This window comes from Amblyomma mixtum, chromosome 3 (genome assembly GCF_055824585.1).
Source record: "Amblyomma mixtum isolate Tamu chromosome 3, ASM5582458v1, whole genome shotgun sequence".
Classification (NCBI taxonomy): Eukaryota; Metazoa; Arthropoda; class Arachnida; order Ixodida; family Ixodidae; genus Amblyomma; species Amblyomma mixtum.
Window position 1 is genome coordinate 218,322,930 of NC_143014.1, and position 12,784 is coordinate 218,335,713.

The following is a 12,784-nucleotide window of genomic DNA, read 5'->3' on the forward strand; positions in this document are numbered from 1 at the left end:
ACGACGGTGGATGGTCTATCTGATCTGAGAAAACCTGAGTTTTTTCTCTGAAAAGAAACGAAAGTTCCTACAGAAGTTTTTCAGCATGCGTTGAAACAGGCTGACCGCAATATCAGCATCCCGGCGGCGACATTAATACTGGCATTTCTGCTTCAGTCATTCTGCGCACAAATATAATAGGGTACGGCTTCTCGGTGTATTATCTAAAGCTTTAATAAAAGATGCGGAGATATAACTTCAGACGATGTGTGATTGCATTCGACACAGGACTTTACCAGGCGAGTCGAATCGGGCCGCTTCCCGCCTTACTTAAAAGGCTGTACTTCGCCTCACAAAGCGTATGCTCGAAGTGTAAAATATTTCTCTGGCATTTGAACAAAGTTTCAGCTACGTGTGAGACACTGCAGTCACCAGGCATTGTATTTTTGCAATAAAGAAAAGACTGCCGTCTCGTCCATTCTTGGCATCAACAGGCAGGCAGAGCCGGATAGAAACTCAAAACTTGCATACGACCTGCATGCGCATGAAGGTCTACATTACAAGCATGGCGAGAATCTTAAGAATCCTTGAATCGCGTTATGAATACGCCCCTATTCGATTCGGCGACGAAATCATTTCTCGAGACGAGTCGAGGATGCTGACAAGTTTTCGCATACGTCTGGAATAATTGGCGCGCATGAACTTCTATTAAGGCGTGCCACTGTTTTCATCGATTCTTTCAGAAGGAGGGCACGCTGCGAAGATGGATACTATGCTTTCCGCTATAGTGGTGCACGCTTCTGCGCTGCCTGCCTCTACGCTCTAGAAACGCTCTAGAAAATGTCCTGCCTCTACGCTCTAGAAACGTTTGATAATCCTGTACTGGCACTGGTAGATTCCTTCCTTTTTGGGCGCACGTGGGGAGGTACGTTGCTTCCTGGGTATTTAATTCCCATCATTTTTTGGTTAAAAACGATCTAAATTGCCCTTAATATTATGGCGTGAAACTCTGTGAAGAAATTAGTATTGTTAATAAATATGGCGACGCCAGCAAAAGTTGGATCTGCTCCTGCAACCGCATATACGCCGGAGATCCAGTGGTGTGCTTCTTTTCGTCGACAAGTTTGGCACACAGGGAAGAAAATTTCTGGCGCAAGTTGTGCGGCCATGTCCTAAGAAGAAAGTTAAGCCCCCAGGTATTCCTGGATTGGGGTGGTGTAGGCGTAATGCGAACTACACCTCTACTTTTTGCCGACTGACGTATACCACATAGGGCACGGGTTTGCATTTTCTAAGCTTCCCCGAATAAGAGGAACTAAAGATCAAATTTTAATCTTTTAAAAATTACCCCTGGAAGATGTGGATACGTTTTTTTATGTTAGATGATGACACCAAATACCCTTAGAACGAACGGGAAGGTATACTGGTGGTGCCGCCACAAGTCAAGCGAAAGCGGTACCTTATTCCGAAGTGGGGCATTCGGAGGATGTTTGTGATTTCGGGGATTACTGCTGGAGTGCATACTGAATATTTTTTTGAAGCGAAAAGCTTCACTAGGCTAGTCAACCGCGATCAGAAACACCGATCCAGAAGTGGCAGCTTGGGAGTTGGCTGAAAAGCAGCGAGAGCTTTTCGCTTCGAGATATCCAGGCTTCACCTTAGCTAAGCCACAGTCAATTTTTTTTTATAAACTTTTAGCGTGGCCTAGATCACTCTTCGTAGAGCATGGAGGTGCTTTTTAGTTAAGAAATAAGCGTGAACTAAGTAACCGCTAGAAAGTAAAATGTGCCTTCTAGCTTCCTTATTGCCGAGTTGTCCAGAGAATGAAGTTGCCGGGTCGTGTTAACAAGGAATACACGTATGCTGCACAACCATTACCCACTGCGCCGTGCCGGCGACTGCCGCTTGCTTAGTCAAGCCGCTCCGCGTCCTCTCCCCGAAGCCTCCGAAAGAAGGCGTCCTGATGGGACAGCTTCTGCAGGGCTTTACTCCGCACCGCGGGCCGATGGTGCCATGACTCGGGCAGCACAGACTCTGAATGCGATTATGTTCGATTCCAATAGAACCATCATCCAGTGTTTCAAGTAGCAGCCAATCTGCTACACGGGAACATTTTATGTCATTATAATCCAACAACGTTCGCAGTCGAATGACCTCCGGAAAGCTATTACTCTCCGTTTCCGCAGTGTCTGGAGCTCAGCCCTGCCCGCAACCATCGATCATTTGAGGTTGATTTTTCCTGCAACGTCAACCCATCAACTAGCCGGAATAAACGCTTAACTGCTAATAATTTTGCTTTAGATCCATCCTCTACCCCTAGATATTTTTCATCTTTTTGTTATTCCGTCCTCAAGCCTATTCACTAGTGCAATCACTTGCACCTATGTAAAAACTTTCCTCCTCTTTCGGCCCTCCGTTAACTCCATCATTGCGGGCAACAGCCGAAAGTGGCCATATTTACACTGGCTCTCATGCCCCTCTACACCTGAACCCGTATAGCGTATGTCTCCAGCTAGAGGTAGTGGCATCACAAGAACAACGATATATCCTTAAACTTGCTTCTATTCAGCTAGCTTGCATACAAGGTCATTAGTATGAGCCGTTGACGTCTGTGGTACACGTAAAAAACGTTAGAGATCACTGCAGCACCCGCATAGGAGAAATGCGTAAGCATGAGTTTGCGATTGATTGTAAAACATTTTATTCGCCGGAAAGAGCTCGGTAAGAGGTCGCGTTAAATGGTCGAGAGTACGCAGCCCTCGACGACTTTTTCAGCCCACTCCACCGCCAAAACTTGCGTTCTGAGGTTAGAGCCAGCCAGCACGGACTCCCACCGTTCGAGAGAAGGAGCGGTAACTAGATCACCCGGAGGTGGCTCTATTTTGCAGTCCCACAGGATGTGATCGTAGGTGGCTTGTTGGCCACAGTGTTTACAGTTTGGGTTGTAAAGATCTGAATAAATGTGCGCGAGGAGTGATGGGGTGCGTATCGATCTCGTCTGTAGACGACGCCACGTAACCTCTTGTTCTTTAGTCAGGCTTTTGTCCGGAGGGGGGAAAATTCTCCTGTCTAGTTTAAAATGATTGGTGAGATCATGATATGTGATAATGAAGTCCTTCGTGAAATTCAGGGAGCCAGACTCATCCACTGCCCGGTCGACGGAACCTCGGGCTTTATTGTGGGCTGCCTCGTTCCCCCTTTTCCCCGAATGGGCTGGGACCCATATCAATTTGGAATAATTTGGTGAGAATTTGGTTGCGTTAAGGATTCTAAGGGAGGTGTTCGTAATTCGCCCTTTTGCGAAATTATTGATACCTGTTTTGGAATCGCTGAGGATGATGCTCTCTTGGGTATGCGCTAGGGCGAGGGCTATAGCCGCCTCTTCTGCCGTTTCAGAGGATTTCGTTTTGATTGTTGCCGAGACGATGTGGTCACCATTCTCGTTCACAGCCACAATTGCAAAGGCATAGGTATGTTTGTATTCTGCCGCATCTACAAAAAGTGTGCCAGCGCACTGTCCGTATTTATTATGTAAGGCTTTGGCTCGTGCTTGTCTTCTACCCTCATGGTGTAAGGGGTGCATGTTTTTGGGGAGTGGTTTGATTAGTAGGGCCGTCCTGTAGTCGCGGGGTAAGTCTACTTGAGCATCTTTATTCGTAGGTTCAAAGACAATTCCGAGCCTGGTAAGAATACTCCTGCCAGTTCTGGAATTGGCTAATCTCGCTGTTTGAGCCATTAAATGGGTTTCTTTCAGTTCATTGTAGGTGTTATGTATTCCTAACCTCATACGCCTTTCGGTTGAGGCATTTAGTGGGAGTCCTAACGCAGCCTTATAGGCCTGCAGTATCATGCTATCCAATTTGTCTTTATGTATTCTTAACCTCATAAGCCTTTCAGTTGAGGCATTTAGTGGGAGTCCTAACGCAGCCTTATAGGCCTGCCATATCATGCTATCCAATTTGTCCTTTTCGGCTTTCGCAAATTTGAGATAAGGGGTGGCATAGAGCAATCGATTGATATTAAAACATTTTATTCGCCATAAAGAGCTTGGCAAGAGGTCGCGTTAAGTGGTCGAGAGTACATATCCCTCGACGACTTTGTCAGCCAACTCCACCGCCAAAACTTGCGTTCTGGGGTCAGAGCTAGCCAGCACGGTCTCCCACCGCTCGAGAGAAGGAGCTGTAACTAAATCACCCGGAGGTGGCTCTACTTTGCAGTCCCACAGGATGTGATCGTAGGTAGCACGTTGGCCAGAGTGTTTGCAGTTTGGGTTGTAAAGATGTGGATAAATATGCGCGAGGAGTGATGGGGTGCGTATCGATCTTGTCTGTAGTCGACGCCACGTAACCTCTTGTTCTTTAGTAAGTCTTTTGTCTGGAAGGGGGAAAATTCTCCTCTCTAGTTTAAAATGATTGGTGAGGTCATGATATGTGAGCATGGAGTCCTTCGTGAAATTCAGGGAGCCAGACTCATCCACTGCCCGGTCGACGAAACCTCGGGCTTTATTGTGGGCTGCCTCGTTCTCCGGATTCCCCGAATGGGCTGGGACCCATATCAATTCGGAATAATTTGGTGAAAATTTGGTTGCGTTAAGGATTCTAAGGGAGGTGTTTGTAATTCGCCCTTTACCGAAATTATTGATACCCATTTTGGAATCGCTGAAGATGCTGCTCTCTTGGGTATGCGCTAGGGCGAGGGCTATAGCCGCCTCTTCTGCCGTTTCAGAGGATTTCGTTTTGATTGTTGCCGAGACGATGTGGTCACCATTCTCGTTCACAACCACAATTGCAAAGGCATTGGTATGTTTGTATTCTGCCGCATCTAGAAAAAGTGTGCCAGCGCACTGTCCGTATTTATTATGTAAGGCTTTGGCTCGTGCTTGTCTTCTACCCTCATGGTGTAAGGGGTGCATGTTTTTGGGGAGTGGTTTGATTAGTAGGGCCGTCCTATAGTCGCGGGGTAAGTCTACTTTAGCATCTTTATTCGTAGGTTCAAAGACAATTCCGAGCCTGGTAAGAATACTCCTGCCAGTTCTGGAATTGGCTAATCTCGCTGTTTGAGCCATTAAATGGGTTTCTTTTAGTTCATTGTAGGTGTTATGTATTCCTAACCTCATACGCCTTTCGGTTGAGGCATTTAGTGGGAGTCCTAACGCAGCCTTATAGGCCTGCAGTATCATGCTATCCAATTTGTCTTTATGTATTCTTAACCTCATAAGCCTTTCAGTTTAGTGGGAGTCCTATCGCAGCCTTATAGGCCTGCCATATCATGCTATCCAATTTTTCCTTTTCGGCTTTCGCAAATTTGAGATAAGGGATGGCATAGAGCAATCGATTGATTGTAAAACATTTTATTCGCCATAAAGAGCTTGGCAAGAGGTCGCGTTAAGTGGTCGAGAGTACACAGCCCTCGACGACTTTGTCAGCCCACTCCACCGCCAAAACTTGCGTTCTGGGGTCAGAGCTAGCCAGCACGGTCTCCCACCGCTCGAGAGAAGGAGGTGTAACTAAATCACCCGGAGGTGGCTCTACTTTGCAGTCCCACAGGATGTGATCGTAGGTAGCACGTTGGCCAGAGTGTTTGCAGTTTGAGTTGTAAAGATCTGGATAAATGTGCGCGAGGAGTGATGGGGTGCGTATCGATCTCGTCTGTAGTCGACGCCACGTAACCTCTTGTTCTTTAGTAAGTCTTTTGTCTGGAAGGGGGAAAATTCTCCTCTCTAGTTTAAAATGATTGGTGAGGTCATGATATGTGAGCATGGAGTCCTTCGTGAAATTCAGGGAGCCAGACTCATCCACTGCCCGGTCGACGAAACCTCGGGCTTTATTGTGGGCTGCCTCGTTCTCCGGATTCCCCGAATGGGCTGGGACCCATATCAATTCGGAATAATTTGGTGAAAATTTGGTTGCGTTAAGGATTCTAAGGGAGGTGTTTGTAATTCGCCCTTTACCGAAATTATTGATACCCATTTTGGAATCTCTGAGGATGATGCTCTCTTGGGTATGCGCTAGGGCGAGGGCTATAGCCGCCTCTTCTGCCGTTTCAGAGGATTTCGTTTTGATTGTTGCCGAGACGATGTGGTCACCGTTCTCGTTCACAACCACAATTGCAAAGGCATTGGTATTTTTGTATTCTGCCGCATCTACATAAAGTGTTCCAGCGCACTGTTTGTATTTGTTTGTAAGGCTTTGGCTCGTGCTTGTCTTCTACCCTCATGGTGTAAGGGGTGCATGTTTTTGGGGAGTGGCATAGAGCGAACTTCGAGCCATGCTTCGTTTTCAAATTTGGCGCCACGCGTTGGCTCCGCCCACACTTCCGATCACGTGATGTCACACTTTCAGAGTTTTCAAATTTGGCGCCACTTTAGCTCGGGCCCCGCCCACGTTTTGGACATATATGGTTCTAATTTATTCAGTTATTAGCCCACCTCAACCCCTCAATTTCCCGATCGAGATTTTTTAAGGCTCTATCCGATGGTATCATTCTTTTTCGTAGAAACCCATTCATTCGGACGTAATCATGCGGAAAAGCTCGTGATGGCACAAGACCGCCCACTTTTTGAAATTTTTGGCTCTAATTAATTAAATAACTAACCCACCTCAACCCCACGATTTCCCGGTATGACATTTTTTAATGCTCTTTTTGATGGCATCATTATTTTTCGCCTTAACCCGTTCGTTCAGATGTAATCGTGCGGACAAGCTCCGCAAACATAGCCATATAATGCTTACGCATTAATAAGATGGCTAAATTTGATTCCGCGTCAACCATCGCGAGCTTATCAATATTGTGTCTAGTCATGCCTATTAGCTCTCATGCTTTGACAATGTTCTTGTAAGATTCAACGTGCAGAATTCTTTTCAGCTCTGGATTTACGATGCGCGTATTGGCAAGTTTCCAGGGCGTAGTGTGATCGTTTTAAGGATTTTTTTTGACAGCCCTGACAGTCTCTGCGAATTTAGCCTGCCAGGCAGAATTTCTAAATTCGAACGGTAAAAAAAAACTATGTTTAATACCCCGTCCTTAGCTCTAGCACATTCTAAAGAATGAGGCGCAGCTTCTTGAGCTCGTGTTCTTGGCGTCCTTTGATTCTTTTCACCTTCCGCTCTTAATCTTAACTTTCGCCTCAGCAATGCACTTTCAGTAAATTAGTTTTTCGTTTGAGACGCCAACAGCAGGCTCTAGCTCTTCAATTTACTTGTACAGATCTTCCGGGCTTGACGTCAAAATGCTGGTCTCTACAAGAAAACTAAATGATTCAGCTTTGTTTAGAGCAACTCATCTCCCTTACGCAGCACTAGTAGAAACGTCGAGACACATTAAAGGAAAACGAAAAGTTCTTATTTATCAGTACTGTTAATTTAGTAAAAATCAAAACCTTTCGGCGCTGTAAGAGCTAGACTGAAAAAAAACTGTCATCTTCTCGTGTGCTTATAAAAGAAACTTTACCATCTCGAACTTATTCGCGTTAGTCGAAGTCGCAAATGCGGACCTGTCAATGACGCTAGCGTCTTTCGTCCCAGAGGTTCTTCGTCATTTGCCCAGGAGATAATACAGATCTTCACAATTGGTCAAATGTTTTGGGGAATTCCCCAAGGTGGAGTAGATTTGTAATAAGGGAGTAATTACTCATTGGCATCCACCCGAGTGCAGCCATACGGTTACAAAGGAAAGCTATATAGCTTTCTCAGAAACTTCGTAGTTAAAGAAAAATTCGTCCGGGGAGCAGTGCGAGGGCCGCCACATGAAGGAACCGCGTCGTGGCGCCGAACCCCTCATCCTGAGCAGTCACATCGCGGCAGCATGGTGTCAGCCTTCGTAGCTGGCTCTCTGTATGAAATAGTCGAACCAAACAGCAGCGTGCCCTATTCGAAATTTGTGCATGGCTTATATTCTGGACGTATTCAAAATTTTGACATTATACCCGATTCGTTTCGAATAAGTTTGAACATATACCGTTTGATTCGTTAAGCGAATTGAATAGGATGGCATTCATATAGGTTTTCAAAAATTTCGAATATTCTGACAGCCTTACGTTTCTCGGCATGCTTTTAAAGTAGATCATCACTCGCATGCAGTTTGTATGCGAGCTTTGAGTTTCTATCCTGCTCTTGCTGCCTGTTGACACCAAGAATGGACGAGACGGCAGTCTTTTCTTTATTGCAAAACTACAAAGCCTGGTGACTGCAGTGTCTCAGACGTCGTTGAAACTACAGTCAAAAGCCAAAGAAATATTTTAGACTTTGAGCATGCAGTTTGTGAGGCGAAGTAGAGCCATTCAAGCCGATTCGGCCCGCCGAGTGGAGTCTGTGTTGAATGCAATCACTCGTGTGAAATTATATCTCCGCATCTTTTATTAAAGCGTTAGAGAATACACCGAGGAGCCATACTCTATTGTATTTTTGAGCGGAATGACTGAAGTAGAAATGCCATTTTTAAGGTCGTCGCCAGGATGCTGCCATTGCAGTCAGCCTGTTGCAACTCTTCCTTGAAGACTTCTTTAGGAACTTTCGTTTTTTTTCCTCGAAAGAGCGACGGTTGTCTCAGGCCGTGTCTCAAGGAATCCACCATCGTCTATCGGCGGTAGCAAGTGCAGGTCTGCTTGATGATCCCAGCACAGTAGCCTCCTCGGCGGCCAATGCTACGGCAGTGGCGATGGCAAGCGCCCTGGTTGAGCGGGCAGCCGAACCCTCGACCTGGCAAAAAGATTAAAGGGAACTCGTGTTTTGCGGACTTCGCTGGCTGAGCATCAGCAGTCACATGGAGCGTACTTTGAAAGTGTTTAAAGCCACGACAAATAAAATTACACTTTCTTTTTTAAACACAAAACCAGTTCTCTTAGTATACTCACGGACTCGAACATGCGCAACTGCCCCGTCATCATCCTGGGCAACCACGGTGCTGACGAGCCCTGCGTACAGGTTAAAAAATCGAAGCGCTTCTATAGCCTTCAGAACAACGTACATCTCAAGCATTCTCTCCGATCAATTTACGCCTTCCAACTACATTGCATCTTCATAAAATGGCGAAGAGGGTACCAAGTATTCCTGATAAGGCAGCTTATAGTGCGGAAATATTTACTGTCATCTTTCAACTGAACTAAAAAATTATTGATTGTGACTCTGTAGTTCCTCTAAAAAATGTGTTCACAGTTGTCTACGTATATTATCCCAATAGATCCGATAATTGTTACCATGCGTGAATAACGATACATTCACCTTCGTGAATGTGTCTTGATATAAAGAGTGGACCATAAAGTAGCAGCATTTAGTGATTTAGTGAAATAAACCAGGATCAATGGGTGGCTAGATGTTTCCTATTTTTGACTGCGTGAGCACAAACAGCCAGATGACGACGAAGCGCCTCCTAATATTGCAGCATCATTGCTATGAATGCAGGCAGACTTACCAGCGACAAGAACAAAGATGAGGGCCATGGCCAGGACTTTCATTTAGGCTTGTGTGCCACTGGCGCGAGTCGACTGATGTAAGTCACTAAAGATGCACGAAAGAAATTACGTCACTTCGTTACCCTTCGAAACTTTGGTACATTAACTCGCTGAAGTTTTTAATAGCACAGGAGGCATGGAAAACTTAATTTCCTGGACAGTGAAATCTTGCACTGAGCCGCGCAATGTAAAGTGTGTTGTGCAGTTTACGTAGCCTGCACACGACAGCTTAGCCATCTAAGCATGGCGGGGGCTCAGGTTTTTTGAGTCGTTTATGCGTCCTGGAAACTTCTGCCGGCCGCTACTGGCTGGATGTGGAATATGCAAGTGAATTTTTAAACCCTAAGATTGCATCTTTAATATGCGCTATTCCAATACAACACATGGCAGCTTATTTTCATGGGTAAGCGGTGAGGCATGCGACACGGACAAGTGCTAACCAAAGACTAAGACAACGAGGGTGTCGCAAGCATCGGCCGATGCTGTCTAAACATGGACAAAAATTGCGCCTCAATGTAAAAATATTTCTAGCTGTTGTTTTAAGACATGTAAATAAAACATTGCTACAAAAGAGATGTAGCCGGACTTCCAGAAAGGATCCTGCAATTGGTCATGCACATACTGTTTTCTACCCACAATGCTTTCAGACGCAGGAGTTACCTGGAATTAGGAAGGTTTTGTGGTCTGTACGAATGAGCCCAGCTGTACTGGAGTACTAAGAGTTTTTGAGGCAAGCCATTGTGAATGTACTTTTGTTGCTTGTGATCAAGTAAATGAAGTAATATTAGCACAAGCATGTGATAAAAAATTTAAACATGGACTACATTTTCATTGAAATATTCTGTTGTGATTTTTTGCTTTATCTCAGAAGTATATCACTCAAGTGCTACCTAGGCTTGAGGTCATAAGCCAGGGAGCTCTTTTCTATCTATGCAATGGAGGCTTTCAAAAGTTTCGCCAGGTTTTGTGTTCCTTTTATAATATCGTAAATATGTTGTCAGGATATAATACGGTTTAATGAAAATTCAAGGTGATCATTTCATGCTTTAGCTACTGGACATAGTGGGCTCCGAAGCAAATATTTCCTGCGAGAAATCTGAACGAAACACGTCAGCTTGGCTAGCCACCTAGTTCCTCTATCCTGAAAAGCCTGTGTTACTGGATACTGGAGGACCCTGAAACAAGAGAAAATACTCCAATTTTTCGTTTCACGGAATTGCTATACAGTCTACTTTACTGCGACAGCAGCCGGCTCTACATGCAAGGATGCCCAGTCATTTTGCCGATGCCGTTTTCCTTGCTGCGATCTTCTTCGTGGGCTGCCAGCACATCACTGTAAGCTAGCACGCGAGACCGTCCGCGTCCTCGAAACGAGTGGTTGTGCAACGGTTAGTTGGAAGCGTTATGCGGTCTTTTTTAACATAAACAATGATAGTTGTCTTCTACTTGAAAGCTTGACCATTGCTGAAGTTTTTTGCTCGACAGAATAGAGATAGGCTGCAACGGCGTTTTGAGAATTTATAAAGCCGGTAGTAGAAAATTATTTGAATTCAAAAAGAGCTGCTTTACAGATGACGAAGTTCTGATAAGAAATCGGTTCCTTTAATTATATCGACTTGAATACGGGCGAACAAGAAATCTGGAGAAACAATTGCCGCGTTTTTGTCCGACAAAATGGAACACAAATGATTCCCAGGACCGCTTAGCACGATTTATTGTCGCTGTGCGTCAACAAGGAAAAACATCAAAATAAAGGAACGATTTCTACCTGCATGCCAGTAGAAACCTAAGCCCGCTTTTTCTTACTGCAATAGCATCATGGTAGTTGAGAATTTTAGAATAACTTTATAATCAGACTACAGATATCTCAATGCTCTCCATGGCGTTACATAGAAAATTGCTTGCCATTTGATAACGAGATACATGTGGATAACGAATAAAATCTGAAATATTTAAAATGCCTTACCGTTCTTGTCTGATCCAGAGGCAGGAACTGTGCCTTGGCTGGTGGCGGTAACTAGCTTATATACTGTTTGTGTCGCGGAAGCGAGGAGGCAATAGCTGCTGGGCGCGTGTCGGTTTTCCCCATCCAGTGAGCTACTCATCGTCAATGAGGTTGCAGGTTGTCGTGAAAACGCAGCTGAAGGCAGACCGGCCAAACTTAGCCCCGAAAGAATCAACATAGGTGAGAAGACTGCCGAAGTGATGGGTGGAAGTTCCATATAGGAAAATGATCCCGCGCCCGTGAGGCGGCAGTTTCATAAGTTACGCGCAATCCACTGTCAAGAGGTTCGTTAGCCTGCATAACAATAGTTGCAATCTTTTTCAGCGCACTGGCATGTACAGAGCCGGACGCATAGCCGCTCAAAACAAAACACTCTTCAGGTGCTTGTCCTACTGTCCGTGTGCGAATTATTAAAACAGTGCTTTGGGATTCTTAAAGCGCGCTTGGGATGACGCATGACGATATGTTGCAGAGAAAAAGTGAAGCGAAAAAGGGAGTAAGGCCATATATCAAGAATGCGTAATTTTTTAATGGTTCTTAAAGCCCTATGTTGAAAGTCGTCTTCATGTGTTACTGTTAATTACTCCGATGATTTTGGGCCGAATTAGCCACTTACTTTATTATCTCTATGTTCTTTATCTACCGTTTAAGCACTTTTTAGGCTCAATACCAAATATAAATGTTACTTCCTTGGCCTTATTTTGTACAATATTAATGTGTAATTTGAACATATTCTATAAATTTTTCAGTGACACACCTTTGGAGCCATTCTGCATGGATGTCTGTATGGCGAGTAAGATTAGTGTGCTCCTAACGTCCCCTTTTCAAGATTTTTGATAACATAAAAACGTTAAATTTTCTGTCCCATCTCATGTAGCTTGTTCACACATTAAGGAAATGCATTTTTTTTCCATATTACCGAAAATTGTTCACCTGAACTATGTGGTGGAATACCTACTACAAAGGTGAAAGATATTTCACTCTTCTTCAATGCCTTATTCTTACCATATTCTTCAATAGCTATTTTTACAACACCTTCATAAATGATTTCGCTATTATAATACAACTCACCCCATAGATTTGACTTCAATTTTATCATCCGCAGCGCCAAGTGCCTGATCCCAGGGGTAGAGATGATATAGCGACATCTCAGCTAATGACGCTCTACGAGAAGGAATACGACAGGAATGGTTTGTATTTGTTTGGTTTTATTTGGCTGAACGTTCCAAAGTGACCCAGGCTATTATAGACGCCGTATAGTGGAGGGCTCCGGTGACCGACTGTGGTTCTTTAACATACACTGACATCGCTCAGTACACGGGCCTTTAGCACTTCGCCTCAATCAAATGCTA

At 44.7% G+C, this 12,784-nt stretch overlaps 1 protein-coding gene across 1 annotated transcript; it reads right to left on the bottom strand.

The window, feature by feature from the left end:
• Positions 1 to 8,463: 8,463 nt before the first annotated feature.
• Positions 8,464 to 9,504, bottom strand: LOC149353704 (4 kDa defensin). The gene is made up of 3 exons (XM_089582746.1): positions 9,388 to 9,504; positions 8,831 to 8,890; positions 8,464 to 8,675 (listed from the first exon to the last, which is right to left on the bottom strand). Exons 1-3 carry the CDS (start codon positions 9,428 to 9,430, stop codon positions 8,554 to 8,556), a joined length of 225 nt encoding a protein of 74 aa, XP_089438872.1. The 5' UTR covers positions 9,431 to 9,504; the 3' UTR covers positions 8,464 to 8,553.
• Between the last annotated feature and the right edge of the window lie 3,280 nt (positions 9,505 to 12,784).